At 32.9% G+C, this 27,884-nt stretch overlaps 3 protein-coding genes and 1 long non-coding RNA gene across 5 annotated transcripts; 3 read left to right on the top strand and 1 right to left on the bottom strand.

The window, feature by feature from the left end:
- The first annotated feature begins 594 nt into the window (after nt 1–594).
- LOC110732511 (sister chromatid cohesion 1 protein 2-like) lies at nt 595–9,324 on the top strand. Its single transcript, XM_021912461.1, has 13 exons — nt 595–992; nt 4,596–4,857; nt 4,962–4,999; nt 5,075–5,118; nt 6,008–6,168; nt 6,280–6,584; nt 6,757–6,868; nt 7,119–7,255; nt 7,336–7,661; nt 8,420–8,465; nt 8,615–8,639; nt 8,739–8,868; nt 9,033–9,324. Exons 1-13 carry the CDS (start codon nt 758–760, stop codon nt 9,135–9,137), a joined length of 1,926 nt encoding a protein of 641 aa, XP_021768153.1. The 5' UTR covers nt 595–757; the 3' UTR covers nt 9,138–9,324.
- Nucleotides 9,325–9,452: 128 nt separating this feature from the next.
- LOC110732512 (glycine cleavage system H protein, mitochondrial-like) lies at nt 9,453–10,837 on the bottom strand. The gene is made up of 4 exons (XM_021912462.1): nt 10,635–10,837; nt 10,373–10,461; nt 10,002–10,172; nt 9,453–9,709 (listed from the first exon to the last, which is right to left on the bottom strand). The coding sequence occupies exons 1-4, from the start codon at nt 10,741–10,743 to the stop codon at nt 9,584–9,586; spliced, it is 495 nt and encodes a 164-aa protein (XP_021768154.1). The 5' UTR covers nt 10,744–10,837; the 3' UTR covers nt 9,453–9,583.
- Nucleotides 10,838–12,643: 1,806 nt separating this feature from the next.
- LOC110732510 lies at nt 12,644–18,467 on the top strand. The gene is made up of 3 exons (XR_002513498.1): nt 12,644–13,534; nt 14,530–16,242; nt 16,799–18,467. It is a non-coding gene; the product is annotated as an uncharacterized LOC110732510 (long non-coding RNA).
- A 1,721-nt stretch (nt 18,468–20,188) lies between these two features.
- LOC110732509 lies at nt 20,189–27,329 on the top strand. Of its 2 annotated transcripts, XR_002513497.1 has the most exons (8): nt 20,189–20,466; nt 20,587–20,719; nt 22,470–22,558; nt 22,663–22,741; nt 22,840–22,949; nt 24,198–24,262; nt 24,687–24,836; nt 26,966–27,329. XR_002513497.1 is itself a non-coding variant. In XM_021912460.1 (7 exons), exons 1-7 carry the CDS (start codon nt 20,353–20,355, stop codon nt 24,778–24,780), a joined length of 684 nt encoding a protein of 227 aa, XP_021768152.1. In that variant the 5' UTR covers nt 20,189–20,352; the 3' UTR covers nt 24,781–25,158. The 2 variants fall into 2 exon arrangements, 1 of the variants encoding a protein (XP_021768152.1); XM_021912460.1 differs by lacking the exon at nt 26,966–27,329 and having other exon boundaries at nt 24,687–25,158.
- The last annotated feature ends 555 nt before the right edge of the window (nt 27,330–27,884 follow it).

The following is a 27,884-nucleotide window of genomic DNA, read 5'->3' as shown; positions in this document are numbered from 1 at the left end:
ATTATGTACAATGATTGGTATATGTGTTTCATATCACAAAAAAGGACTACGTATTAATATTAATATTACATCTAATAACAATTATGTTATGGAATTTGTACTTACTTTTCATAATCCATTAAATTTACTAGTTTTGTATACCTGGGTTTACTGACATACAATTCCATGATCTTCAACCTAGATTTCAATGAGAAACTACTGGGATAGTACAAAACTAATTAAATAAAAATAAAACAAACAAAATACTCTTAGATTATTATTCTTCGAACAATACTCAATACGAAATATGTTAGTAACCAATTAATCCATATTCAAACTTAACAATCTTTATCAAAATATACTTAGATGTTTTGTTATTAACAAATTAATGTATGCTGAATATATTCCGATTTTCAACAACACAATTGTAAAAACGTAATAAAATCAATACATAATTTAAAATTTAAATTACATATCGAGTATTAAAATTACGGAGTATTCCATATTGAATACCAAGCAGTCAACTTACCAAGTATATTCAAGATATTGGATAGAGCATGAATCTTTGTTTACCATTTTCATCAATATCCAAATTGATAACATAACATCCTTCGAAATTCAAAAAAGTTACTCTTTACAATAGTAACACGAGTAGGAGTAACACCAATAAATAATTTATGCGTGGCAACATTTTAGAGCAAGACTTCCTTTGTACACCAATCGACCGTTTCTTTCTTCCCTCTTCCAAACTTGAAAAACCTCTCTTTTCTCTTTTCTGATGACTGCTATAAACCCAGTTTTACCATTTTTGGTAAGAAATCAGAACACCATTTCTCCAGAAAAAAACCCAGAAGAACAAGAAGAAGAAGGAGGAGAGAGAAATAGAACAATGTTCTACTCACAGTGTCTTCTATCAAGTAAAGGACCATTGGGTGCTATTTGGGTTGCTGGTTATTTCTACAAACGCCTCAAAAAACGTCAAGTTACTGACACTGATATCATCACTTCTGTTGGTTTGTATTCTCCTGTTGTTCTCTCTAATTCTACTGTTATTGAGATTTATTGGTTTTGTTTTGTTTAAGTTTTTGGTTTTGTTGGAAATTGATTGGAATTTTATGGTGTTTGTTTTATTGTAATTTGTTCTGCATTTTTGTGATGTTGTTTTAGGGTTTGACTTTGAAAGTTTAGAGATTTAGTGAGCATTTTTTGCCTAATTTTTTATTTATTTTTATGTTAAATTGTTGGTCATTTTTTGTCAAATTGTTGAAATGGGGGGAAAATTGTCATCTGGGTATGTTTGATTTTCTCTCATTGTTGCTCATTTGGATGTCATTTTCCTGAAAATTAATTTATTGGGGTGATTATTTCTGTTTGTGATGTTTTTGTTGGTGGTTTGGTTTTGTGAGGAATTTTAATTTGCTGAAATTTCATAATTTTGGCAAATAAAGATCCCCTTTTTGTTATTTTGTGAGAAATTAATGCGTAATGTTGTGTTGGAAATGGGAAATTATCTTGCTTTTGCTTCATTTGAGGGTTTAATTGAGCGAAAATTTCATGTGGGTTTTATATCAGAGATATTCTTACTCCACCAGTTAATGCTGTTTCTAAAAGTGATTATTGTACGATCCTGTTAAGTAGGTTAAAGTGTCTCTTTTTTTCTTTTTTCTTTTTTTTTTTTTCCTTTTTTTTCCTTTTTTTTTTTTTTTTTAAGTTCTGTGGTACAGATTTTGAAACTGAATTGAGAATGAAGCACTTTCTTCGTGTGGTATCTACCATTAGCATTGTCTTTACTTCGTTGTGCCAGATCTCGAGAATTTAACCTGCCTTCCTTTGAGGATTTCCATTGCTTTGGTGTTTGGTGATTTATGTTTAAGCGTAGAAGTTTTAAGTGTAAGACACTGTTGGGGTGAAATGAAGAGTGAGGAACATAATCATTTAGTTGAGGCATCTTTTGCTTGTTGGCTGATCTGCTCTCCGTGTTATGAGTTATGACTAAGTTGACGTCTCTTGGTTGCTTAAATTCAATTACTTGTATTAGCTTTGCTGATTTGTATTCCGAAGTTGGCTCTAATGTCTGCTTGCTGCTGAACTTAATTACCTCGCCATTGGCATTAATTAAGCTGTCAATTTTTTTTGTTCTTGTTCATCTAGGTTTCCCAGTGATTTGGTGAATGGATGGTTTTCTGGCCAAATTGCCTGTTAAGGTCATGATAGTGCTCCTAGTAGTTTTTAGTTACTACTGTTTTTACACGAGTATTTCACTCGGTGGTTTTTTTAAACTAAACATCCTTTTGCCACATCTTAAGGGTGAGGCCGATGAAATTGATGTTATGCTATACCATTTTGATGAAGTGAGAGTCACTTTCTTCATTTTCATTTAAATGGGTGAATAGTTTTGTTGCTTTTGTTGTAACCATACCATAGCGATCATACAGCTATAGTGAAGGTATTCGGGACTAACAGGAGGAATTTTTTTTTTTTCTAGATTTTTATGGTAGAATATCTTGATTGAAGTGGACTTTGTAGGCTATCTGCAGTTCAACTGATTTGATTTTACCTAATCTGATTTGGATTCCCTTTATATGATACTTTGTATAATTTTCGGATTTGTTTAAACTTTAAATTTTATACCCGTTGCACCTGACCTAAACATTGAAAGGGGCTTACTTTTAATATATTGCTTAAGAAATGTGTTGCACAAATAGTTAATTAGATGAAGTGACTCATTGTTGAGGTTCAAGTGATTGCTAGGTGAAGGTTCAAATTCCATTAACAACATACTTAACTTTTTTTTAATTCATATGGTAATTAAGGTGCATAAAGGCGCAATACACGGTTTTTAAAGAGTAACTAGTGTGTGTCCCGGACGATGCCCCAGATTGCTGGTTTGTACTTTGTACTTCTTTAATTTGATAATTATGTTCAATTGTTTGTATAGCTAGTGTGTGATCCGAGCGTTGCCTAGGATGTTATGGTTTTTTTTTACCTCATATATATTTATTTTCTAATCTTGTGAAGAATAAATAAATTAAATAACCTCTAATTTGAAAGAATTTATAATGTTATTAATGTGAAATTTAAAACACTAATAAAAGTTGGTTGAGATGGTTAGTGTATAACCTTTGTTTGTTGGTGGTTGCGGGTTCGAATCTAGTGAATCCATAATTGTCGCATGTACTTTGAATAGTGACATGGTGTCATATACATTGAAAAGTGCCACGTGGCACCATTCCTTTAAAAGGAACGCCTTTAGATGTCATTAGCTTCATGTTAATTGTATTTTTTAATGTATGAAATTTTCATATTTCCTCCGTTCCAAATTTGATGACACAGTTTCACTTTGTACATTATTCACATAACTTGCTTTGACTTCGTTTTTTTGATTTCATGTTGAGAAAAAGTATAGTCATGTGGGGTCTTGTTAGATTCGTTTCAACATCTATTTTTGACATATCAAATTTTTATAATTTTTTGCTAATATGTAATTAAGGATACTCACATTAGAAAGTATGCAGTGGTAAACATGTCTAAATGAAATGTGTCATCTAATATGTAATGGAGGAAGTAAATTTTTATTACATACTAGGGCAGCTAACACGTGCGATGCGCTCGCAGATCTAGCCATATCCGAAACTCTTTCGATTTGACCTTACATCACAAGCTTAGTTGTTGTCAGCAATAATGAAAGAAAATATGTAAATAAATATACATAAGAGTATAAATGCCTACGCACTATTCTTAAGAATCAAAAAGAAAAAAGTTAATTATCATTAATGAGGGTAGATAAGTAAATAAACATTTTAGAGGATATAATTGTCCAAACACTATTGATTAGAAAAAACTTGTACATATTAATGAGGGTATATATGTAAATACCATTTTGAAGGGTATAATTGACAGCACACTATTCATAAGAGTGATCTTGTACTTTTAATAAGATAGGGATTTAAAAATATTCAGCGATATGTTTTCAAAAAAAATTAAAAAAATAGCAATAAGTAAATGCAAATACAAAGATTTTACTTGAAATTATTTAAGCTAATCATTTTTGTATAAAGCAAATATATGCTTAAATTAGCTGAACTGAATATAGCCATAGTTGTTGTATGGAACACAATTCATTTTCTCAAACTATATTAATGATTGGAACGCAGCACCATCTTGTTCAATTTATGGGCTGTCTGCCTGGTTACTTTTGAAGTCATTTGCATGCAAGATGTTTCCTTTAGATTGGTTTATAAGCTGCTATACTTTTGGGTGTTAATTGTGAAGTGCTCAGCTTCTTTATACCGTCAAATATATATCCCACATTGAGGTTCATGGAAACTGGAAAGGGGTGAAATAGGATTTTTTACTAGGCACTTAACCTATATTGCTTTGACCCAAGCTTGATTTGTGGAGTTTGAGTTGAATCCAATCATCAATCCATTATAATTTTGGTTGATTTGCATCATTGTCACAAACCTCATCTGTGTATGATCGTGGTGATATTTTCTTTAGTCTAGTTCAAGAAGTCCTCTCATTTTATTGTATGCACTTCTTGGTATGACACATAGTGGATAAATTTCTACCGTTTTTGTTTTGCCTTATGTTTCTTATTGTCTAATTTATGACAGATAAAATTGTTCTAGAAGGATTGCCATCTGTTACATACAGGATTTTGGCTTATCTTCTCCTTGGCATCGTGAGAATCTACTCCAAGAAAGTCGAATATTTATTTAATGACTGTCACGAAACTGTTTCCGATATCAATAGATTCTCTGTTGGCAAAAAGGTAGTTTCCTTTAGAGATATTGTGCGATCTTCTCCTTCCATTACCCTGCCGGAGAGGTATGAACTTGATACTTTTCAACTGGAGGTTGCAGATTGTGCAAGCAAGTGAGTATAACATTCAGATTAAGATTTTTTTTTTTTTTTTTTAAATTATGTTCTCATTCACTCATTCTTTCTACAAATCATGTTTTGATTAATTAAATACACAGGTGCAATATTGCACGAAATGAAGATATTAGTATTCAAGGTACCATTGTTCTCCCAAAGATATTAGATTTTTAGTTTTCCTTGGTATTTTAATCATATATTCTTTTTTATGAAGTTGGTGCAGGGAAAGATGTTTTTTCTCAATACTCTTTAGATAAGGTAATCTTTCTTCTTTGTACCTTAAGTAAGTATTCTGAAGTTATTAGATCCATTAACATCTATTTTTAGAGGATTTCTTCTTGTAGTGTAGAATTTTATCAGCTTCCATCAGGTTTCTGAGTATTTGGTATGACTGAATTATATTTGGATATTTTCAACCCTCCTTCAGTTGATGCATCAGTAAACAGCTAAATTATATTTGGATATTTTCAACCTCCTTCAGTTGATGCATCGGTAACATTTGGATTGTTGAAAGATGAGTCACATATAATCAGCACTCATCTCATGTGTAAAAAGTTTTAATTAATCACAAGTAGTCAGTCAAACTAAAAAAAAAAAAATGTGGTGTTTGTTGAGCTCTTTTTGATATTACTTAATTCATCCTGCCTAAATCAGAGATCATCCAAATCATTTATCAATCACTCAATCAAAGTCTTATTCCCATAAGTGTGTTCGGCTACATGAGCCAAAAGTGATTATTTCGTATAGTCATGCACAAAAATCTTCCTCCTCCATCCCCTACAATCAAATACCTCGTCCTCATGCAAATCCATTTGCTTCATATCCTTCCTAACTCCTTCCAACCAAGTCATTTTCGGTCTACCTCTACCTCGTTGAAGCTCTCCATGATCCCACTCTTCGTACCGGTGTACCTTGGGTCTCCGTCTTACATGCATGAACCAACGTAGGCAATTTTCCCTTAGTTTGTCTGCAATGTCTGCAACACCCACTTTCTTGCGAATAGCTGTCCTTTATTTGTTATGGGTGACTGGAGCATCTTTGTACTTAAAATCACTCAATGTGGCATATAACTTCTTGGTTTTGTAGCATATTTTACTCTGTAAGTGCTCTTTGAGGGTGACAATGTCATTGCTATGCAACTTTGCAGCTACAATTTGAAGAGGGCTCTTCTCTCTGGGAAGATCTGAGTGATGCTCAGACATCACAAGGGGTCACTATGCAACAGGAAACTTGGTCGTCCACTCAAACACCTGATAAATCAGCCTCTGAGCGAGAAACATCTGGCCATACTCATACTCCTCCTGATAAGTATGAAAACTGATGTCTAATTTGCGGCATCAATGTTCTAAAATCTAGATTTGTTGGGCTTTACAGCTGTTACTTCTTGAGTGTAATACACATTCTTTGCTTTTGATTCAGAGTTTTTTCACCTCATCGGATGGAATTTAATGGTGCAAGCTCTCCAGACCACTTGAAGGATTTCAAAACAAGCAAGGAGAAGCTTCGAGAGTTAAGATTTACTGAAGAAGATGGTGTGGACTTTGAATTGGATGTTGAACTTCTCAATATGATCAATGAATATCAAGCACAAACTACTGATAATATGGATGAGGATGCCCTAAAGAAAGATCCAATAGAAAATCAAGATTATGTTATATTAAAAGAGAAGGAAGTGCCGTCTTCCACAGAGAAGACCCATGATTCAGAAGTTGCAAATGCTGGAGGTGCATTTAATATCACAATATCTATCTGATCATTACCTATGAACTGCATTCATTTTCTTATGCTTGAAGCTTCTGCTATATCAATGTTTTTTTTTTTTTTTTTGGGGGGGGGGGGGGGGTGTGCTGGGGGGTTTGACTTATTTAAGATCATTAAGGTGTTTGGTTGATGCAGTTACTGCTACTCCTGAGTTTATGGTCGTGCCCACTCCTGCTAAGAAGGAGAAGATTCAAAGACCTTGCAAAAGAAAATGCGTGTATGATGAAATTACAATGTTGGATAATGAGTAAGTTAATAGCTTCCACATAATTTTCATGGAAACAATATTAATTTTGGGTATTGCTTGGGATTTGGCTGGGACTTAAACCTGATGTATTAATTCCTGTCTTGATATTCCGATTATGGAACATTGTTTTTTAAAGGCTTATACCCCTTTAGATGATGATGGGCAACTAAGATATATGCAAAGATTAAGCATCTAGAGTTTTAAATTTTTATGTACTCAGACACTTTGGCAATGATTTGATAATTGGCAGGATAATGAAGCGGGTCATCAAGGGCGCAAGTGGCTTGGTATGTAAGAAAAGGAAAGCTCCTCATACAGTCATCGATTTGTGGAGGCTTCATCGTATTTCAGCCCTTCCAAACAGTTTTTTGGAGCCTTTGATACCCTGTAAGTATATTTTAATATGCTCACATTTGTATTGTAATTTTCATTTGTGTTGTGATAGACTAATAATCCATAACTCACAGGCGATGCTTTGGAACCGGAAGTCATCTGCTGTGAAGTAATGAAAGAAAGAACTGAACCATCTTCAAGTCATGCAATCGAACCTATTGAAATTACCCAAGCTCCAGTAAAGCAGCAAGATGCTGCAACTTCAAGTGCCCCCGCTGACAGTCGATCAACAATTGCTCCAGGAACTCCTATTCAGTGTCCAAATTCTGCCAGGGTTTTTGGAAGCTTCAGGGGTGCAGATTCAGATGGGGAAGGTGCTCACTCATATGAGAATAGAAGGTTGGAGGTGTCTGTGCACGATGGAGCGGAAGACAGTTGTGGTCCTAGTCTGTTGGCTGAGGTAGACCTCTTTCCACAATTTATGTTAATGTTGTTGACTTTATGGGACTAGCAAGATGGTTTATTGATAAACTGAGTGGGCAGAGTAGTTTATAACTTTAAAAGGCTAATTTTATTCATTGGACGTGTCATTTCTTCAAGGAATTGCTAATGAGTAAGATGTCATTGAAATAACTAGTAAATTTTCTGTAAAAAAAAATAAATAAATTAAAAACCTAGTATGAGGACTGCAAAGTGCCTTAGTTTGCTCAAAAGGGGTAAATGTTCATGTAAACATTTTGAAGCTAATTTCTGAGCCTACTCCTTGATGCTAATTACATTAAGAGGGCCATCTGTGTTATTTCATATCTTTAAGCCTGGGTAACTGAAAGTCGGAAACTTGTTAAATGATTTTAGGTGTCAAATAAACAGGAATAGTGCTAGGAATTGAAGTAAGTTGTATAAGACATCTAGGTCTGTCTAGAGAAGAGAGAAATGAACCTTAGTTGGCAGAGGAATTTTGATTTCACAAGAAGCTAAGATGACTTCTAGTATATTCATTGATTCATGTATTCATCTTTTATCTTGATCCATTCCTGGGCTGCCTCTAAGGTTTGTGGTTGGTCCGTAAGTACATCAATCATGGAACGCATGAACCTGGCTAACCTCAAAATGGCTGTTATTTCTTTGATTTTATTTTTATGATGCATGTTCTCACTATCTCTGCTGCTCTATTCTGATGGCGATTTGCTGCTGACTCTTCTTTTGTGAATTATTTAGATGAATGAAAATGAAGGAGATAGTCAAGAACTCCATAGGAACAAGAGTAAGCTCACTTCCTACATTACATGCTACATAAACTTTCACAGCAACAACGATAACAATGCTTAAGTCCCAAAAGTTAAATATTTAATCTTCTTTTTCATGTCTTAATTTCTTTGTACTATAACTAAAGCTTTTGTCTTGTGCTTGCAGATGGAGAATTGTCTACTAGAACCAGGTAACAACAAATGGAGATTGAAGTTTTTTTTTTTTTTTCTTTTTAATGTCCTCATTTACACGAAAATTTATAAATGTTTTTTGTTTTAAATTTATTTAGAACTGTGGCGAGATACCTGCGTCGAGTAATCCAAAGAAAGAAGCAAGAAGGTGTAGAAGGCGTTACCCTGCTACCCATTGTTAAACATAAAACCAAGAGGGAAAATGCATTGCTGTTTTTCGAAATACTGGTGAGTATTAAAAGGCTGTAGTTTTTGGGGTAAAAAATGCAGAGAGAGCTTATATGGAATTTGTTACCTAATTCTGCTTCTGTGCATTTTTCTTTCTCTACATATATATGTAGTATTAAGATTGCCAATTTCATGACCTTGGGTGGTGGATTTTGATATTTCAGGCATTGAAAACTGGCGGACTCATAAATGTAGTGCAAGAGAAAGCTTTCGGAGATGTGCTTTTGCAGGAAACTCCTAAACTTGAAGAAGCTCTGAAGAAGTGCTGATGAACTCAATAGTGCTTAAATAGAACTATAGAAGTGGTAAATATGCCAGTTTTGCAGGAACTACAGTAGATTAGTGAACTAGTTTCTTTTGTTGCTGCCTGCAACAAACACACCCAAGTAGAGTATACTTTTCCTTTTTAAAAAAATTTAATTATTAGATTTTATTAGGTGTTGTAAATATTTAGAAATTTAAATTAAATCTTATTTTTATAGACTGATCAAGCATATGCAGAATTGATTTATTCTGAAATGAAATGTGTTCTGATCAACCGGGTTTCTACTACCAGTTTGTTCCGGTATATTGCTTTGAAAAGCTTATGTTAAGTAATCTGTGAAATCATGGAGAGCAAAATTAGCACTCTAATTATACATAAAGATTTGCAAACTTAACATCAAACACAGCTCAAACAAACGCAAAACATGATTTTATTGTTCAGTGTGAAGTGTTAATGAGCATCTTCTTCCTCGCAGAATTTTGTGTACGCCTTAGGATCCATCAGGCTTTCCAATTCTGCTGGGTTACTTGGCTTCACTTTGATCATCCATCCATCCTCGTATGGACTCGAGTTAATCTGCATTATAAACCATCTTATAAATAACTACACAATGGAGCAACATTCATGATAACTGCATGTGGTAAATAATAGGTCTGCAACTGATTCAGAGTTGTACTAAACTCAATAACTCATTTTTTTTATCTTAATATTGATTGATTTTAATAACAATCTAAATTATTAATGTACCCTAGTATGACTTTACTCGAACTAGCATAAAAACAACTGAATTCAGAACAAACAATTCATTTACCATTTCAACTCCAAGTAATATGCAAACATGTTACACAACATGAAGGGAAAGACATACCAGACCAGGAGTCTCTAAAACCTTGGAGTTAACTTCAACAATTTCACCAGAAATGGGAGAATTAACATCACTGGTTGCTTTCACACTCTCCACCGATGCAAACGCCTTTCCGGAAGTTACACCAGCTCCTTCTTCTGGTAGCTCTGCAAACACCACATCCCCAAGATGGTGCTGACCATATATATTACATATGGACACCCCCACCACAAATATTTTAATTCTTTGATTCCAATCATATCGATACTAACTTATATATAAACCCAGAGTTGTAGTACTAATCATGCATTACATATATACATAAATTTGTTTTCTTTGCTAATTAAGCAGATCTTTCCTTTAGCAAAGTAATCTATAAAATTAAAATAATGAACCTGAGCATGATCAGTAACGCCAATGGTGGCCACTGAACCTTCATGTTTCACCCATTCATGTGATGATGCATACTTCAATCCATCCAAAACTGCAAAACCATTTTATAGTAGAATAATGACAACTAATATTCCACATTAAACACTATAGTTCTCTTACGCCAATAGTTTATAACAACAATAACAACAACAATAACAATAACGACAACCTAGTCGAGTTTGTACTAACATAAACCAAGAGTAACAAAATAAATGTAATACCAACCAGTGGAAAAGCATCTAGAAAGAGAAAATGCAGGGAAAGGAAGAGCTTTAGAAACACAAGAGAGGCCAAGAGTATTAGCTGTAGAAGAAGCCCACATTCTCAACGCCATTTTTGTTTGGGCTAATTCTCTGTTTTTTGGGTGTTATGTTTTTGAGAAGAAAAAAAGGTGGTGGGAAAGCTAAGGCTCTATTTCACCGTCTTTTATCATTTTTGAATGGTGGATAATGAAAGGAGGAATGCCTCATCCTCACTCACTCGTTCTTTGTCCCTCTTTTTTTTTTTTTTTTCAAAAAAACAAAAAAAATCTCTTTGGATGTCAGTTTATTTGTGCTTTTTTTTCCACTATTCAAAAGTCAGAAAGTATATGGAGTACCACATTACCACTGAATATACAACGGCAAAACTTTGTTTTCTTCACCTATATTTTTACTTTTTTTTTTTCTCTATCTTATGGTAAGGAAGACCTTGACCATATCTCAACTCTCACAATTATTTAGTCCAATATTTACATGTCAGATAATTGGGAGTAGAAGGAGAGCTAGTGAACCAAATTTTCATAACTTGGCCGGATATGCTTTTGCTACTGTATGGGTCGGGTCAAGTTCGGGTCAAAAAGTTATCTGGTCAAGTTCAGGTCGGGTCGGGTCATTTCGGGTTTCGGGTTGATTTCGGGTCGAGTGATAATCGAATCGGGTACCGGGTCAACACTTCAGGTCGGGTCAATTTTCGGGTAAACTTCGGGTCAGGTCATATTCGGGTCGATGCATTGGGTTAAATTCAACTTTGTATATATATTTACTTATTTTTTGACGAGAAACTCACTATATTTATTAAGGCTACTTTTTTAATGGAATATAGTGATTGTTAGACTTTTATTGACTTTGTTTTTTTTTTTGGTGTTTAGATTGAGAATCAATTTCAGGATCTCCTGAAACTAAGAGAGATGCTCTAACTAATTGAGTTATTCCTCACTCTCTTATTGACCTTAGTTTTAATACTCTTATTATCATTGTCACTGTTCACTGTTGTAATAATTTCTTTGTATTATTCTTATAATAATCTATAATATAATCTATGTTTTTTAAGTGCTCCATTAATTTTAACTGGACATACATTGATACATGTATGCAGGCATGCCAGTGCAGGAAATTGATCAATAATAGACTTCCTATTATAATTATCAGTAATTTACATTATAGAATTTTACCAATGGAATATTCTTAAAATATTTGTTGTGGTGGCGATTTCAACAAGTACACACAATGACACATCAGTAACAAGACTATATTTTTTCTAATAAAGACTTAAAGAGTAGTAGCGTGGATGGACGCCAAATACACTTACTCGCGTTGTGAACTTTTCTTAACCGATTCGATCAGATATATGTTATGACATGCTTCGTTTGAAATTAAATTAACTGCTAAATTGCAAATTAGGAGGTCAAATCAGCCAACATATACTCAATTTTATTTTTGTGACCGATTCAATCAAAAATAGGTTATAACATGCTTCGTTTGATAAAAAATTTATTGTTAATTAGGAATTCAAACAAGTCAACTTAAACTCAGTTGTAATTAGTTCTTAAAATTACATGCTTTAATGTACAGTAATATATGTGATCAAGTACTTAAACATAAGGGTGGAAAAGGACACAAAATTTTATTATAAAGTTGATTAACAACATTATTGTAAACCTATCCGATTCCAATCAATTTTTTTCAAACGAAACTCATAACAAAGTTTTTCCTGTTCAAGGTAATTTGATCTCAAATTCAAACTTGATAAGATTAGATTAAACCTTTTTCGGGCTACTTAATAGCTTAGTCTCCGACTCTCCGGTCTAAATTACTTCATAGGATGTCTCATCACTATTAGTCTATTATGAACTAATGAATTATGAAGTATTGCAGTTATGCAACTATGCTTGTATCTATCTACTAGTCTACTACTCAATTAAACAACTAAACTAATGTAATAAATGAATATTACTTTTTGATTGAATATAAGATCATTATCGTGCATTATATATTGATGTTTATATTGATAAAAACAAAAACTTATTCAGTTATAAACTTATAATGACTGAGTGTTGGGTAATTGGTGCACAGTTGGCCAGTTGCACACAATATGATACTTCCTTCGTTTCTTTTTAGTTGACATGTTTCCTTAGTCACGTTTGCTGATGCATAACTTCAACCATTTATATCCTTAATCACCAATAATAAAAAAAATATGAAAAATTGATATTTTGAAAATAAATACCATGACGAATGTTACAAGATTCCACATGACTATATTTTTCATTACATATAAAACACAAAATACGGTCAAAGAGGAGTGTGTGAATAAAGTCAAAACGTGTCAACTAAAAAAAACGGAGGTATTATTAATTAAGTGAAATATTCTCATATTCATATGTAAGATTACAAACACACTTGTTGATCAATTAAAAATTTTCAAAATTTCAATTTTAACAAAGTTACAACTTAAAAGTGAAAATTTAAGAGGGAAACAAAAATAAAACATTTAACTTGGTTAAAAATTGTGGGAAATTCTTCCCCCCAAATGGCTAAAACTCCAAAAGTATTTCATTGTGAGGATAAGAGGTAAATTATTAGCGGGAATACTCCCTCCAAATTTCCACGAGTAAAAGTAAAGTGACTAAATTCTAAAATACGAAAAACAAAAATAAAAGTAAAACAATAAGGAAAAAAAAAATCTACAGCCCTAGAATCTTCCTCAGCCGTTTTAATTTTTTCATTCCATCCATTACTCCATTGAAGTCCAATCTCTCTCTTTTGTCTGCACTCTTCTCTAATCTCTACACACTTCACCTCATTTTCCATTGAAGCGTTTTTTACTCAAGTGGCCTAGAAGATTTCGTATTCCCAGAATCTCAGGTAATTTACTTCTATTTCTTAGATCTCTAAAATTAGTTTTTTTTTTTTTAAAAAAAAAATCAATTGGGGGGTTTCTATGGGAAAAATCTTAATGCATTAGGTAAATTTTGACGGTATTTCTCTCTTATTCTAAGTTTATTGTGTTTTATAAGAATTAATCATATTAATTTGTATTGCATTTTGTTTATTATATATAAATCTGTGCTTTATTTTTTGGGGTTAACTTATTTTTGTGTTAGATCTGTTTTAGAGTGATTAATGAGGATAGAAATTGATGTTATGATTGATGGGGTTTTGAGCTTATTTCAATTGTCCATTATGTGGTTGGGTATGCAAATGGAAGAGTCCATTCGATTGATTAAACAACTAAACTAATGTACTCTATCTGCCTTATATAGTTATATTTGATAGGATACTCAATTCAGTGTACCATGTAGGCTGTTGCCGGATTGTGGCAATTGTTGATAATTACTTTCAATTTCGATTGCTAATTCTTTTTGCACCTTTGGCAAGGGTTTTACTATGCGTATACTACGTACTACTTCATGTACTGTGGTTAACTACTCTTATATGTTATTTGGGCATGGCACTTTACCTTTGTTTGCATCGTTTGACTAGACGTTATACTTATATGCTTTGTATGGGCTATTTTAGATTTTTAGTTACATGGTGTTAAATGTTACGGTGACCACTTTTAGAATTTTCATTCTTTTGATTATCTGTTAGTTCAAGCAAGCTGCATTCTAACAAACAAATATCTTTTATAAGTGTGTTTATATGGCATTAATTTGAATGTATATAAAAACATAAGGTTGATTTTCCCTTTTTGATTGGTTTAGATATTATTATTTTGTCTCCACTGCAACATTTCAAATTATGTATGGATATTAGTGTCAGAATTATGATTCAAATCTTTGAACATTATTGAATAAGAGATGCTACACCTTATCTTAATCTGACAATACTAATGATATTATTCTTGCTTTTTTTTGCAGCAATGGATGATCATATTATTATGACGAGCCTATTATTTCACCAAAGGGAACAAAGGATGAGTGGACACCAGAAGAAGAAGCCCATGTTCGAACACAAGAGGAAGAAGCCGGTGATCCTGAACTTACAGTTGAAAACAACAATGTGAGCACTATGGAATCTGGATTTCAAGTTGTAGAAAAGAAACGGAGTCTAGTTTGGTCGGAATTCCAAATGTTTGACAAGACGGAATCTAGTGATGGGAACGGAGGTCAATTTGCAAACATTTCCAAAAAGCATCCTTCATAACCGACCCCCATTATGGAACCCAAAATATGCAACGACATCTAAGAAAATGCAGTGCATATGAGAAATATACGAAAATCCAAGGAGGAAACGGTTCAAACAAAGGTAAAATCTTTAACCAAATTGTGTATAGAAATCTGGTAGCTAAAGCCATATAAAACATGGGTATGCTTTCTCTTGGGTTGAGCATGAGGGTAATAGAAAAAATCATGCATATTTAAGTGATGATGTAAAGTTCATTTGTAGGTCCACTGCTAAAGCTGATTGTTTAAAAATGCATAAAACTTTGAAGGCTCAGTTAAAGGAAACACTTAATAAAGTCTCTAGTCGTATCTCATTAACATGTGATATGTGGACCTCTTGTCAAACTGAGGAATATTTGTGTCTGACAACTCACTATGTGAATGATAATTGGAAATTAATTAGTACGGTGCTTAACTTTAGTCATATTGATTCACCACACACTGGAAATACCATGTATGCTGTTGTGTTGTCCATGCTTCAAGATTGGGGTATTGATGATAAGATTTTTTGCTTCACATTAGACAATGCCTCTAGTAATGATAGAATGCAAGATTATTTGAAAGAAACTCTACTTGCACGAGATGTTTTGTTGTATAATGGTGAGTTTTTTCGTGTACGATTGCACATGTATTAAATCTCATTGCTAAAGATGGAATTTAGGTCATTGAACATATAGTTGAGAAAGTAAGACATTGTGTGAAGAAGGTAAAATATTCTGAAATAAGAAAAAACACTTTTCGATCTTGTGTAAGTCTAGCTAAGATAAAAGAAACAAAATCATTGTGCCTTGATGTTCCTACGAGGTGGAACTCTACGTACATGATGCTTGATAGGGCTATCTTATATCGTGAGGCTTTTAGGGAGATGTCTGAAGTTCAAAAATGGTGTCCTACCTTTGAAGAGTGGGATGTTCTTGAGAAGATTCGAGATTTTTAGAACCCAACTATGAGATAACTAAGATGTTTTCGGGAAGTGAGTATCCTACCTCAAATCTTTATTTTGGGAATGTTTGGAAGATTCTCATACTTTTGATAGAGTTGGAGCACGATGATGATGATATTTTGAGGACAATGACAATAGAAATGAAGAGCAAGTTCGATAAGTATTGGTTTAACTCTGAACAAGATGATTATGGCACGTTATTTGCATTTGCTATGATTCTTGATCCTCGTTGCAAATTATCAGTGCTAAAGTTTTGTTATGAAAACATATTTGGAGATGTTGAGGCTACCTTGAGAGTTAGTGATCTCCATCTTAAATTGGAGAAATTTTATAAGCTATATGCCCACTTGGAACATCATCGACATTGAACAACAACACTGATATGGCACATGCCTCACATTCCAGAGCCTCCATAAGCAGCACTTCAACTGGAAAACCGCAAGCGAAAATTCGACTATTTTGCAGTAATTGTTCTTCTGTTACTTTACTCTTTTTTATTATCCTTCATTCTTAATCTATTGATTAGACTCTTTTTTACATATTTGCCTTCTATTTTTCTTGTGTTTACTTTTTCTTTCTGTCAATTATAATCCTTATGATTACCCTTCATTCTTAATCTATTGATTAGACTGTTTTTTACATATTTGCCTTCTATTTTTCTTGTGTTTACTTTATTTTTTCTGTCAATTATAATCCTTTTGATTATCCTTCATTCTTAATCTATTGATTAGACTGTTTTTTACATATTTGCCTTCTGTTTTTCTTGTGTTTACTGGGTTTTTTTCTGTCAATTATTGATTTTTTTAAGATTATAAGTTAAGTTTATGTTATAAGTTAAGTAGTTGTTATTAAGATTATAAGTTAAGTTTATGTTATAAGTTAAGTAGTTGTTATTAAGATTATAAGTTAAGTTTATGTAATAAGTTAAGTAGTTGCTATTAAGATTATAAGTTAAGTTTATGTTGTTTTGTTTGGTGATGTGTTTTATGGTTTGTCGTTGACTCGTTGTGTTGAATTCAGGAATATGACGATAAAGAGGCCTCATCTTCTTTTGGTGAGAGGTCAATATTGGATGTTTACCTTGAGAACCCTAAACTAGATCGGAAAGCGGAACTTGGCATATTAGCTTTTTGGAAAGAAAATGAGCATCGATATAAAGGCCTTTCTCATTTGGCCAGAGATATTTTGGCCGTGCCCCTGACAACCGTCGCTTCCGAATCAACTTTCAGCATTTGGGGGTCGAGTATTGAATAAATGGAAAAGTTCATCAATTCCTGAAAAATGTGGAGGCTTTAATAACAACTCGTAGTTGGATGTACTCTTTTGAAAGTAAGTATTTTATTATATTTTTTTTAAAATATGTATATTCATATTCCTACATTTTTTAGAGTTGTACATTCTTGTTTCTTTATTTTTGCATTTATAGTGTATTTGCTTATATTATTGTTTTTATATTTATGTGGCAAATGAGGATGATGGATTTTTTGGTTCTTATGTGGATTGGGCGGCGGCTCCAAGTGTTAAATGTCAACAATTTTAAGAGTCGAATATTGGAGTATAATTATTTAGAAGATTTTGTAATTTCATTTGGTATTGAACATTATGTTATGTACGCATTATTATTGTACTGTTTTTTTTTTCTAGACTTGTGAGAATTGTGACTTTTATTTCAAGCTATAGTAAATTTTTTCTTAATCTTATGGACAAACTCCGTAGAATAGTCGTTAAATTTCAATCTTTTTACGAATTTTTAATATTTTATAAAGAGAAAAGGCCGAAGAAATCGAGAAAAGTAATGCTCAAAATATGTAAATTACTTACACTGTTACACATTACAAATTAATAAAAAAAAAATTAAGTCAGTTTGATTGCGGTTATTTTCTATTTCGGTTTGCTCAGGTCAAACCGTTAGCTTAAATAGATTCTGGTCATTTCAAGTATAAGGTAATTTTAGTTCGGGTCACTTTGGGTTTCGAGTCTATTTGGGTCAATTAATTCAAGTTAAAGGTCGGGTCACTTTGGGTATCGGGTCAACTTCGGGTCTCGGGTCACTTTGGGTCTCGGGTCACCTTCAGGTCGGGTCATTTCGGGTTTCAGGTCAAGGTCGGGTCAATTCCACTTCTGGTCGGGTATGGGTCGAGTCGGGTTGATTTCAGGTTTCGGGTCAATTTCGGGTCATTCGAGTCGGATTATCGGGTTTGGGTCAGGATTGCCAGGTCTAATGGTAACCCTTAACAACTCCTATGACTTTATTACTAGGTTATATAATGTTCTAATTAAAAAAATATTTGTGCATTTGATTTATCAAATTTGAATTTATTAGAACTTTTTAGTCTAAATTGAAGTTAGGTGACTGCTATTTACTCTTATTAAAATTTATTAATTTTATTTTTCCTTAAATTAGTGAAAATAAAGTGAACAGAACGTGAACTTGTTTTTTTTAATAAAGAATTAAGGATCGATTAAGACTAAAACTCTTAAAGTTGTACAGAGTACTAAATCTTTAGTTTTAGAATGGATATAAAACAACGCATATTCTTACATGCATCCTCATGCATGTAAGATAGCTGCAACAACATGAAACGCACAACATCCTACATGAAACGCAGCCCAGCTCTACCGTTCTTCCCGCGTTAGTTTGTTTCCTTTTAAAAAAAATTGGTTTCCTTCTTCCCAATTCTCTCTCTTCTCTTTTCTTTCCTAATTCTCATCAAAATTTTCAATCAAAAATTTCATTATAATTTTATTTTCCTCTGTTTTTTCTCCTTCCTTCTTTAATTTCTCTCTTCTTTGTTTTTTTATTTTTCTCTTTTGTTTCAATATTTTGATTGAATTTGTTCCTTACAACATGGAATTAGTTGTTATTCCCGACGAGATCGTCAATGCAAGTTAGTGGTTTGTTTTGTTGATTTGTAATTAGGTTTTTTTAGGTAAGTCTCAATTGTAATTGTTTTTTGTTTAATTTTTGGTTAGCTTCGATCAATTTCGATTTATTATGTATGATTTTTGTGTGAATTTCAATTGTAATTGTTTCGATTTATGAATGAAGTTCGATTTATCATGTGGTGAATTTGTGCTTAATTTCAATTGATTAAGTTTTATCTGATTTTTGAATTCTTATGAATTGAATTTTGTTAGCTTCCATCGACTTCATCTGTGTATGAATTTCATCTGATTATCAGCATTTTTTTATCAATGAACATAATCATGCAAAATATGAACATATGCATAAGTTCCCTTAAATGTGAACATTAGTTTTTCAAAAAGTGAACATAGGCATAACAAATATGAACATATGCATTTCAGAAAGTGAACATAACTATTCAAAATATGAACGTAAGCATTGGTTTCCTTAAAGTGAATATAAGCATTTAAAAGGTGAACATATGCGTAAAAAATATGAAAATATGCATTTAAGAAAGAGAACATATGCATAAACAGACTTAATGAGAATATTTCATGAACACCACATAGTTACATTATGAATATTTGAAATTATCTATGAACATATAAAATATTGTTATGAATATAAGGCATTTAATTATGAAGAAAATAATTGAAGAAATAAAAAATAATATGATTGTGAAACATATGCATTATAAGTATTAGAAATATGTACATATTCAAAAAAAAATGTGAATATATAAATTCTAGAAAAAGAACATAATCATGCAAAATATGAACATATGAATAGGTTCCCTTAAATGTGAACATTAGCTTTTCAGAAAGTGAACATAGACATACAAAATATGAACATATGCATTTCAAAAAGTGAACATAACCATTCAAAATATGAACATAAACATTGGTTTCCTAATATGATTATGAAACAAAAAATTCAAACAGAGTATCGAAAAATTCGGACGAAAATTAATGACGAAAGCCAATGACATTCATAATAATTTACCTTTTATTGGGAGAATCCTTTTGATTTTTCATTCTTCTCTGATATCCATTGTTAAATTTTCAGTTTTTAGTAGTAAAATCATGTAGAGGAGAGAGAACGAACTTTGTTAGAGAGAGAAAATTACAGCATTGAGAAAGTAATTGCAGAAATGTATTATTGAAATTATTAAACGGTTTTCTATAAAAAAAATTATACTTAAAACCAAAATATGGCGGTTGAGAAGTGTTGAAATTGGAGTTTGGGTCGGGTTTGGGAAGTGACGGTGTTGGTAGGTTTCGTTTTTTGTTGGGTTGTGTTTTGCATAGGGGGCATTTTGCAAGTGGGCTTCTCTATGGGCCAGAGTTGCACCTATCCTAGCTGTATAAGGATGCATGTAAGACCAATTGATAAAACAATTAGGACAACCAATAATACCTTTGGAACGTGAGGCACTCGAGTCCAATAGGCCCAAGCCCAATAGCCCAAAAAGTCAAATACAAGAAGTATATACGCTGTCAAGTTTATTCTCCCAAAAAAAAAGTTTTTCCTACTGAGGTAAATCTTCATCAAACGCAGGCAGAACCTTCTTTTTCTGGGTATTTGAGTTTGAATTTGATTGAGTTGAGCAAATAATTTCTTACAAAATTCAATCAAATTGAAACCCTAAAATTAACCAGAAATCAAGAAGATGAGTGAAATTCAAATGGATGAAAGTAGCAGTGATCCTACTCTTGTTGAAATCCTTCTCAAAACAATCGGTCCTACTCGCCCTTCTCGCCTTAAACTTCCTCCTCACATTAAGGTAATCTTTAATCATCCTTTTAATTTTTTGGTATGATTTTTTTTTTTGCGTGAATTTTGTGGATGATTTGTGATTTTTTTTTTTTCTTGGGATTTTTATGTAATTGATCATAAACCCTAGGTACGTGATTTGAGGAAATTAGTTGCTGAAAGTAAGAATTTACCAATCGAAAGTTTGAAGCTAATTTTTCGAGGGAATGCATTGCATGATTCCGATGATGGAGATGATGTTTTTATTCGGCTTGCTGATGGTGGTATGATCTTATTCTGCACATTTTAGGTTTTCCTTAAAATAAAATTACTTGAATTATTTGGCACTGTATTTGTATGTGAAATTAACTGTTTATTGTCCTAATTTGATGAAATTTAAGGAAAGAGGCATTAAATCCACTTAAAACTTCTCGACGAGGCCGGTTGTATATACAGTTTTGGTGATTATACTTTGGAGTATGATGAATAAGTATTTGCATTAGGAACTAGTTAATTTAAAATCAAATGTGTGTTGCATATGTAATGGAAGTTTAGACAACATTTGTAGTGTTTCTTTAGCTAATTGGGGCTAATGAAGTAGATATATGGTGAGTAGATTTATGATTCCTAAATGATCCAAGATATATGGGATTGGCCAAGCAGAACAAGTACACTTTCTAGAGGAAGGAAGAACGAGAGAAAGATACTTGATGCCCTGAAATTTAGTTGCTAAAATATTATCTTTCATGTCATGGAGCCATCACTTTAGGTTATGCCTCTAATTGAATCTTAATTTATAAGCAACTTAAGGAAAAATAATTGCTTGTTACGGACCCTTAAGCTTTCAAATCCCTCAGAAGTCATAAGGGAAATTGAGGCAATGATTTTCTCACTTACAAATTTTCAGCTTTCTCGTCAAGGAGCACTAGGAATAGTCATGTTCGTGGGCTTAAGGTCTTCAATAATTGTCTAGGTTGGATGTAATGGGAGTTTTCCATAATCTACAATGGATTTTCTGAATTGTTCTCATAGTGAAGATGAGATTTCCAGCTGTTGTGGGTAATATGTTATGACATAGTAAGATTCATTAGAAAAACTGAAAATTTGGTATTGAGTTTGATATTTTCTTTTGGAAGTACAAGACTTTCTATGAGATGTGACTCATGTGATTAGTCTTTGTGTGCGTAGTCTTTTTTTTAATTCTTATTTATTGACTTTTTTCCCCTCCTAGTGGATGAATAAAATGAGTAAAATATTTATCCAAAATCATTTTATACATGGATAATGCAGGTTGCATATAGAAGGTATATACTTCGTTGATTCTGTTTTCCTTTTACTTTAAAGTTGGCTCTGTGTATTCTTTTTCACATCTTTTTCAGATTGCACCAAAGCCAATTGCTTTGGTGTACATGTCACATTACCGCTAAGTTTATGAAGCTCAAATAATATATATATGAGCTTGCTTTCCCTCAAAATCAAGTTGAAGACAAAATATAGACCCAGTTTTAGCTGAAGCTGTCAGATAATCAGTTTTGTATGGGTTGTGGATTATGTACCTTCCATCTTTTATGGTTTTGTACCTTTGAATGCATATCTCCTAGTTCCGTACTGTATGATTTGCAAAAGAGATCCTTATATTTATACATTTGATTAGTGGAAGTTGATAAGTACCAAATTAATTATTGTATCTAGATTTTACACAATAATCAGATAAATATGAATATAGTACCCACACACCACTGTATACTTTTCCACCCTCTAGCCCACACCACTGTATACTTCTCCTGTTCTCGGCCCTTTACCCCTGCCCCCATATACTATTAAATTGCCAAGATATTTATTTTATGCTAACAATTGTCAAAATTTGTTACTTTTAACATTCTAGAAGGTGGTGCTTGTGAGTATTGTGACTGTGTAGCTATACAGGATAATGATTCTAGCATTTTTGTCTTTAAGGTGTGGGCAAAGACTGTTGTCTTTTGACTGTTTATGTACTTTAAATATCAATCTTAAGTGTTGTGCATTATGTTTCAGATTGCTTGATTGTAGCAGTCAGACCGAAGGCACCGCCAAAGCATATTAGAGCTGGATATGACGATGATGACGAGGATGAAGACGATCTGGTTGGAATTTTTTTTATTTTTTTTTTAACTTGACTCCTGTTTTAGTAAGATGGCTTCTCACTTTCATCCCCTGCCTTTGCTTCTTATTCCTAAATGGAATGTAGAAGTTCCAGCTCCCAGAGTCAACAAGTCGATGGAAGCGGAGACTCTTTCGTATTTTACATGATAAGTTGAAGCTTCCTGGTGAGTATCTAAATTGATTTCTGTATCAACTTACCTTAAATGTGTGATAATTCTTACCTCTTTTTTTTTTCTTTTTTTTTTTCTTTTTTTATATGTAGATATCATCTTGATTGCAATTTTCTCTCTCAGCATAAAGGCTTGGGCCTTAATTATCCTATGGTTTATCATGGCTCCAGTTGCACACCGATGGGATCTTGGACCTTTATATGTAAGTTATTAATATCACCATTATATGAATGTATATAAATCCCCCTGATGTTTGTGTAATCTTGTATATAATGTCGCATTTCATGGGGTACATGTGCAATGTGACATTAGTTGCAGTTTTCCTGTTGCTTGGCTGCTTCTGTCAGGGGTGCAGTCAGAATGAGTTCAGTTAGTATAAATTCCTTTTAACTGTTTAGTTTCAATAGAATCTGTCCTGTTGTCACTTTCGTTAGGCTTTCAGTATCTGTGAGATTGAGATCAAGGAATGTCTTCTGTTGTTTCCAACCTCACTTATGTTTAATACTATTTACATTATGGAAAATATAAGGACAATATACCTTGGTTAGCAAAAGGATAAATTCATCTATTGACTCATGGGGTTCCCATTTTCTTGATGTTCACATGTTTGGAGGCATGCAACAGAAGAATTTTCTTTTACTTTTTCAGATATTATACAACTGATTTTGGCTCATGCCTGCCATTACTTGGATGCATATGATTGAGGTTCCAAGGTTTTATTTATTAGTCTATCATGTTATTTAATGTTGATGATATTTTAGAGCCTGAAGCATATAGCACTATTGCAGAGAAAATACATAGATCAATTAGATTCTGATTTAGACGGTGAAAACGGAGTCCTAGATATGCCACTTGAATTATGATTGTAAGATCAAAGTAAGAGAACTCCTAGGAAAATCTTTTCTTTTTTCTTTTTTTTTTTGGGGGGTGGGGGGGTGGGGGGGGGGATTCTTTATTTCTCGTGCAGAATTTAAATTTTTATAGTCAGAATTGGCCTGGTCAGGTGCTGCAGGTGAACCTGAGACTAAATGAACAATAATATGACAGTGAACAACAGTAGGTCAGAATCTTTATGTTGAGGGAAGACTTGGGCTATTAAGGTTGGAAGGTTATTCATGTATGAGATTCATGCAGCTATAAGGTTCAGTTGACCTGTTGGTTTAGAATTTGATCAACCTATTATCCATCAAGGGAGCTAGGAAAAGGGTTCTAAAGTGCTGCTACTATGTGGTTATTTATAGGATGAGATGTAACTTATGTAAGTATGGTTGAGAAGTGTTGTTGCTACATGTGGTCATTGCTACTTTTTTTTTTCCTTTTTCTTTTCACCTTTTCCCATCTGTGCATGAAAATCTTTTCTACAGTTGATTTTGAAGCAATTTGAATCCCTTCTTTATGCATCTCAATGCGTGTTACTGACTTTAACAAGTGAATTTTTTCATTTGTTCAGATACTCGGAACAGGATTTTTTATAATCTTTTGGAATCTTGGACATCGTCAGTCAGGCGAACTCAGGTAGGAACTGACTGATGCATTGCTGTCATCTTTCTTAAGTTGTCTGCCAATATTTTGAGTCTTACCAAATTCTAAAGCCATGCTCTTTCTATTATCCCTTTTTCCCATGATACCACAATTAATATGCACCTTAATTTTGTTGCTTTGTTAAGGATTGGTGTATAAAAGAATGATTTAGATTGTATTCCATACATCATATGTCTGTTTATGAGTCCCTCTTCTGATGTGCCCTTCTATATTTTCACCTCCACTGTCCATAAATGAACTTGAATCCTTAGTAGCTTGAATTTGTGGGACTTCATAGGCAATGGTGTTCTTTCAGGCTAATAGAATCCCTCCCTCCTTTGGTAGGGCGATATAGTTTGCTAATTGGTTATTTTTGTACTTGATTGGCATCCTAATGTCTGTCTATGCTTATATACAGTGCATATTCAATCTTCAATGAGGACTTTAGGGAACTTCCAGGAACTCTTAATGCTGACCACTTGGACAGAGACCTACGAACAGGTCAGCTATAAGTGCTGGTACAGATGCGCTCTTGTGTATGATTCTGCCGGATACCATAAGGAACTGTGTAAGTACAATTTTTTCATAGAATAGGTTCTTCTCATCTGTAAGCACTAATTTCCCTGAACCCCCTTTAAAAAAAACAGCAGCAGCAACTGAATCTTTTCTGCTAACTCTCGAAGACATTTCATGTAAATGCTGAAAATATGATCCAATGTGTGTTCAATGTTGTCTATACAGTTTTGATGATATAAAAGTTACTGTAAAGTTTCTCACTGCAGATGTTCTGGTTTTCCTGATTGTCACTATTTCTATTATGTGGTTATAATAATGCGCAAGAATGTGTTGAGAATTTAATAGTTGATACATGTGTATTCAAAGCTGGCAAATCAGGAATTTGGGGTCACTTGTAAGTTTAAGAAAAAATAGTTAACTATCTACATTTACCCTTAATTACATAACTTTCTACAACTTAACCATGCCAACACTATTTTGTGTGAAATTTTGCAAAAAAAATATCATTAACAATGATACAGGAAAGTGTTATCGTTTGGTTTACTTGGTATATAAATTATCTTGTCTTACATATTATTTAGGGACGGAGAGAGTATTTGGTTGAAGGAATCTGCGGAAATAACTGTAATATAGAATAGTCAAAGTGCAGTCCTTTGAATAAAAAAAAGGTCATGAGGAAATTTATGTTGGAATATAAGATAGAGATTTACATTAAAACACAAACCGTCAGAATTCAGTAGTACTATAGTAGTTGACCAAATTTTAAATTAAGACATAATAATGACTTTATTAAGATAGGACCATTGCACCAAAAAAATTAAGATAGGACCAAATATAATGATACAAGTCATTCGACACGTGCAGAGAACAGTCAAGTATTCCTGTAATGAAAAAACAATTTATATTACTCTGCTGTTCAGATTCGACATTATTACTACATTTTCATTTTTATTTGGAAGGACGTATCAAATTATAGCAGTATACTGTTGTTAATTAGATTCCTTTTCTTTTAGTCATTTTATAAATTTAGAAATTTCTTGTACTAAACCTTAAAAGTTACTCGTACCAACAAGGGTTAGAGGTAAAGGAGTAAGGAGTTGCTCTAGCTTAATAGGATCAAATAATGTCTAATTGGGTCAAACCATGATCATTGTGGATAAAAGAGGGGAGGCGACACATTTTTGAATGTCCAACATAAAATAGCTCACAATATAAAAATATTTAGCACATTGAATTTGAAAATATAACATCATAGAGGTTTTCATTCATAATTTTAAACAAAAATAATTGGTCTGATTGATTTTTTCAGTCTATTTTTCTAGTTTGGGACAATTTTTGAACACCCCTACTAACAAGCACAATTGAATGAGAATTATATAAAATGATTTAAGCCTAGTTTTGTTCACTTTACTTTCAAAATAAACTAAGCTTATAGTGCTAAAAAGAAAATCTTGATAATTCCCAACTAAAATAAATTCTAATAGTTCATACAAGTTGACAAACAGATAAAGGAAATAGAATGCACGCTTGAGGTATTTGAAATTTGTCTAATTCTCATATGAATTGCATTTTTACTCACTTTAAAAAAATCCGTACTCTGTTAAAAAAAAAAAATGATATATGCAACCCTTAATTATATATAAGAAGCTAAAAAAGAAAACATTAAGAATAACCAAGTATTATTATACATAATATTGCTCGACTAATGGCTTCTTCAAAAAAAAAAAGTATTAATTACTTGACATAGATTTTGTTATAAATTCTCAAATCTATATTACGGAGTATTTCACAAAGTATTTTTAATGCTCGTATTCATCTGTAAGAACTTCATTAGCATTAGTCTGATTATAGCAAAAAAAAAATATAAAATACAAGTTCTTACGTTCATCTAGGCTCTTTTTTTTTATTTTATTTTTTTATGCTAGTATATACTTGTATAACTCAATTTTTAGGTGACTTTTTTTTTAATTATTATCACAAAATGAGTAATCTTTAAACTTGAAAGAACTCCGTTATTGAGATTGGTAATGGGAGTAGCTTTCTATACCAGATAGAATAATAAAATGAAAATTATTCTTGCGCCAATTTCAACACGAAATTGTCTTGTATATATATTTAAAATACGAATAATAACATAAAATAATTATTTTTGAATCAAAAATAATTTTAAAAAAAATGCAGGAGAAGGAAATGGCACATGGTGGTTGGACTTGGACAACCCATTCCCTACGGCACGCTGCAATTAGCTTTGGTCAGTCAACTGTCAACCCCCTCTCAACAACAACAACAAATATCCTTAAGCTTTGTTGGTTTTATTTTTGACATTTAATAGTGTATCATTTTTAAAAAAATTATTGATATTTATTAGTACAACAATACTACTAGTACTATTGTTAGAAGTTAGAACAACGCTTTTTTGGTGTGGTCTCACTAGTAACTTCTGACTGATTGAATAACTCCGGCCATGTCGTGTGGCCAGGCACGTATAAAAATTTGTGTTGTTAGAAATATAAAATACTAAGCATTAGATATTAGAAAAATACTCCGGTATATCGTTTGTGACATATTTCTCATATGAATATTAGAATTGATTTGGTAATTAATATTGTTATGATATTTGGTATTATCTTATAGGGTTTATACTACGATAATAAGTTATTCACAAATTTTTATATGTGGGGCCAGGCCACACTGTGTGGCCAGGGTTACTTAGAGGGGTTACTTATTCAGGGGTTACTCGGTTGGTAAGGGATTACTTATTCAGCAGTTACATACTCGAGTACTCTGTCAGTCAGGGGTTACTCTCACACAGAAAACGCACTAACCGATTGAGTAAATTTAGAATAAGTAACCCCTAACCGACTGAGTAACCCATAAATAAGTAACCCCGGAATATAAGTAACCCCAGCGAAAACACGCTAACTAACTGAGTAAACCAAGAATAAGTAACCCTTGACCGACTGAATAACCCCTAAATAAGTAACCCCGGTGAAAATGCGCTAACCGACTGAGTAACCTCAGAATAAGTAACCCTTGGCCGACTGAGTAACCTCTAAATAAGTAACCCTGGTGAAAATGCGCTGACCGACTGAGTAACCCC

This window comes from Chenopodium quinoa, unplaced genomic scaffold (genome assembly GCF_001683475.1).
Source record: "Chenopodium quinoa cultivar QQ74 unplaced genomic scaffold, ASM168347v1, whole genome shotgun sequence".
Lineage (NCBI taxonomy): Eukaryota > Viridiplantae > Streptophyta > Magnoliopsida > Caryophyllales > Amaranthaceae > Chenopodium > Chenopodium quinoa.
This window is presented reverse-complemented; position numbering and strand designations above follow the sequence as displayed.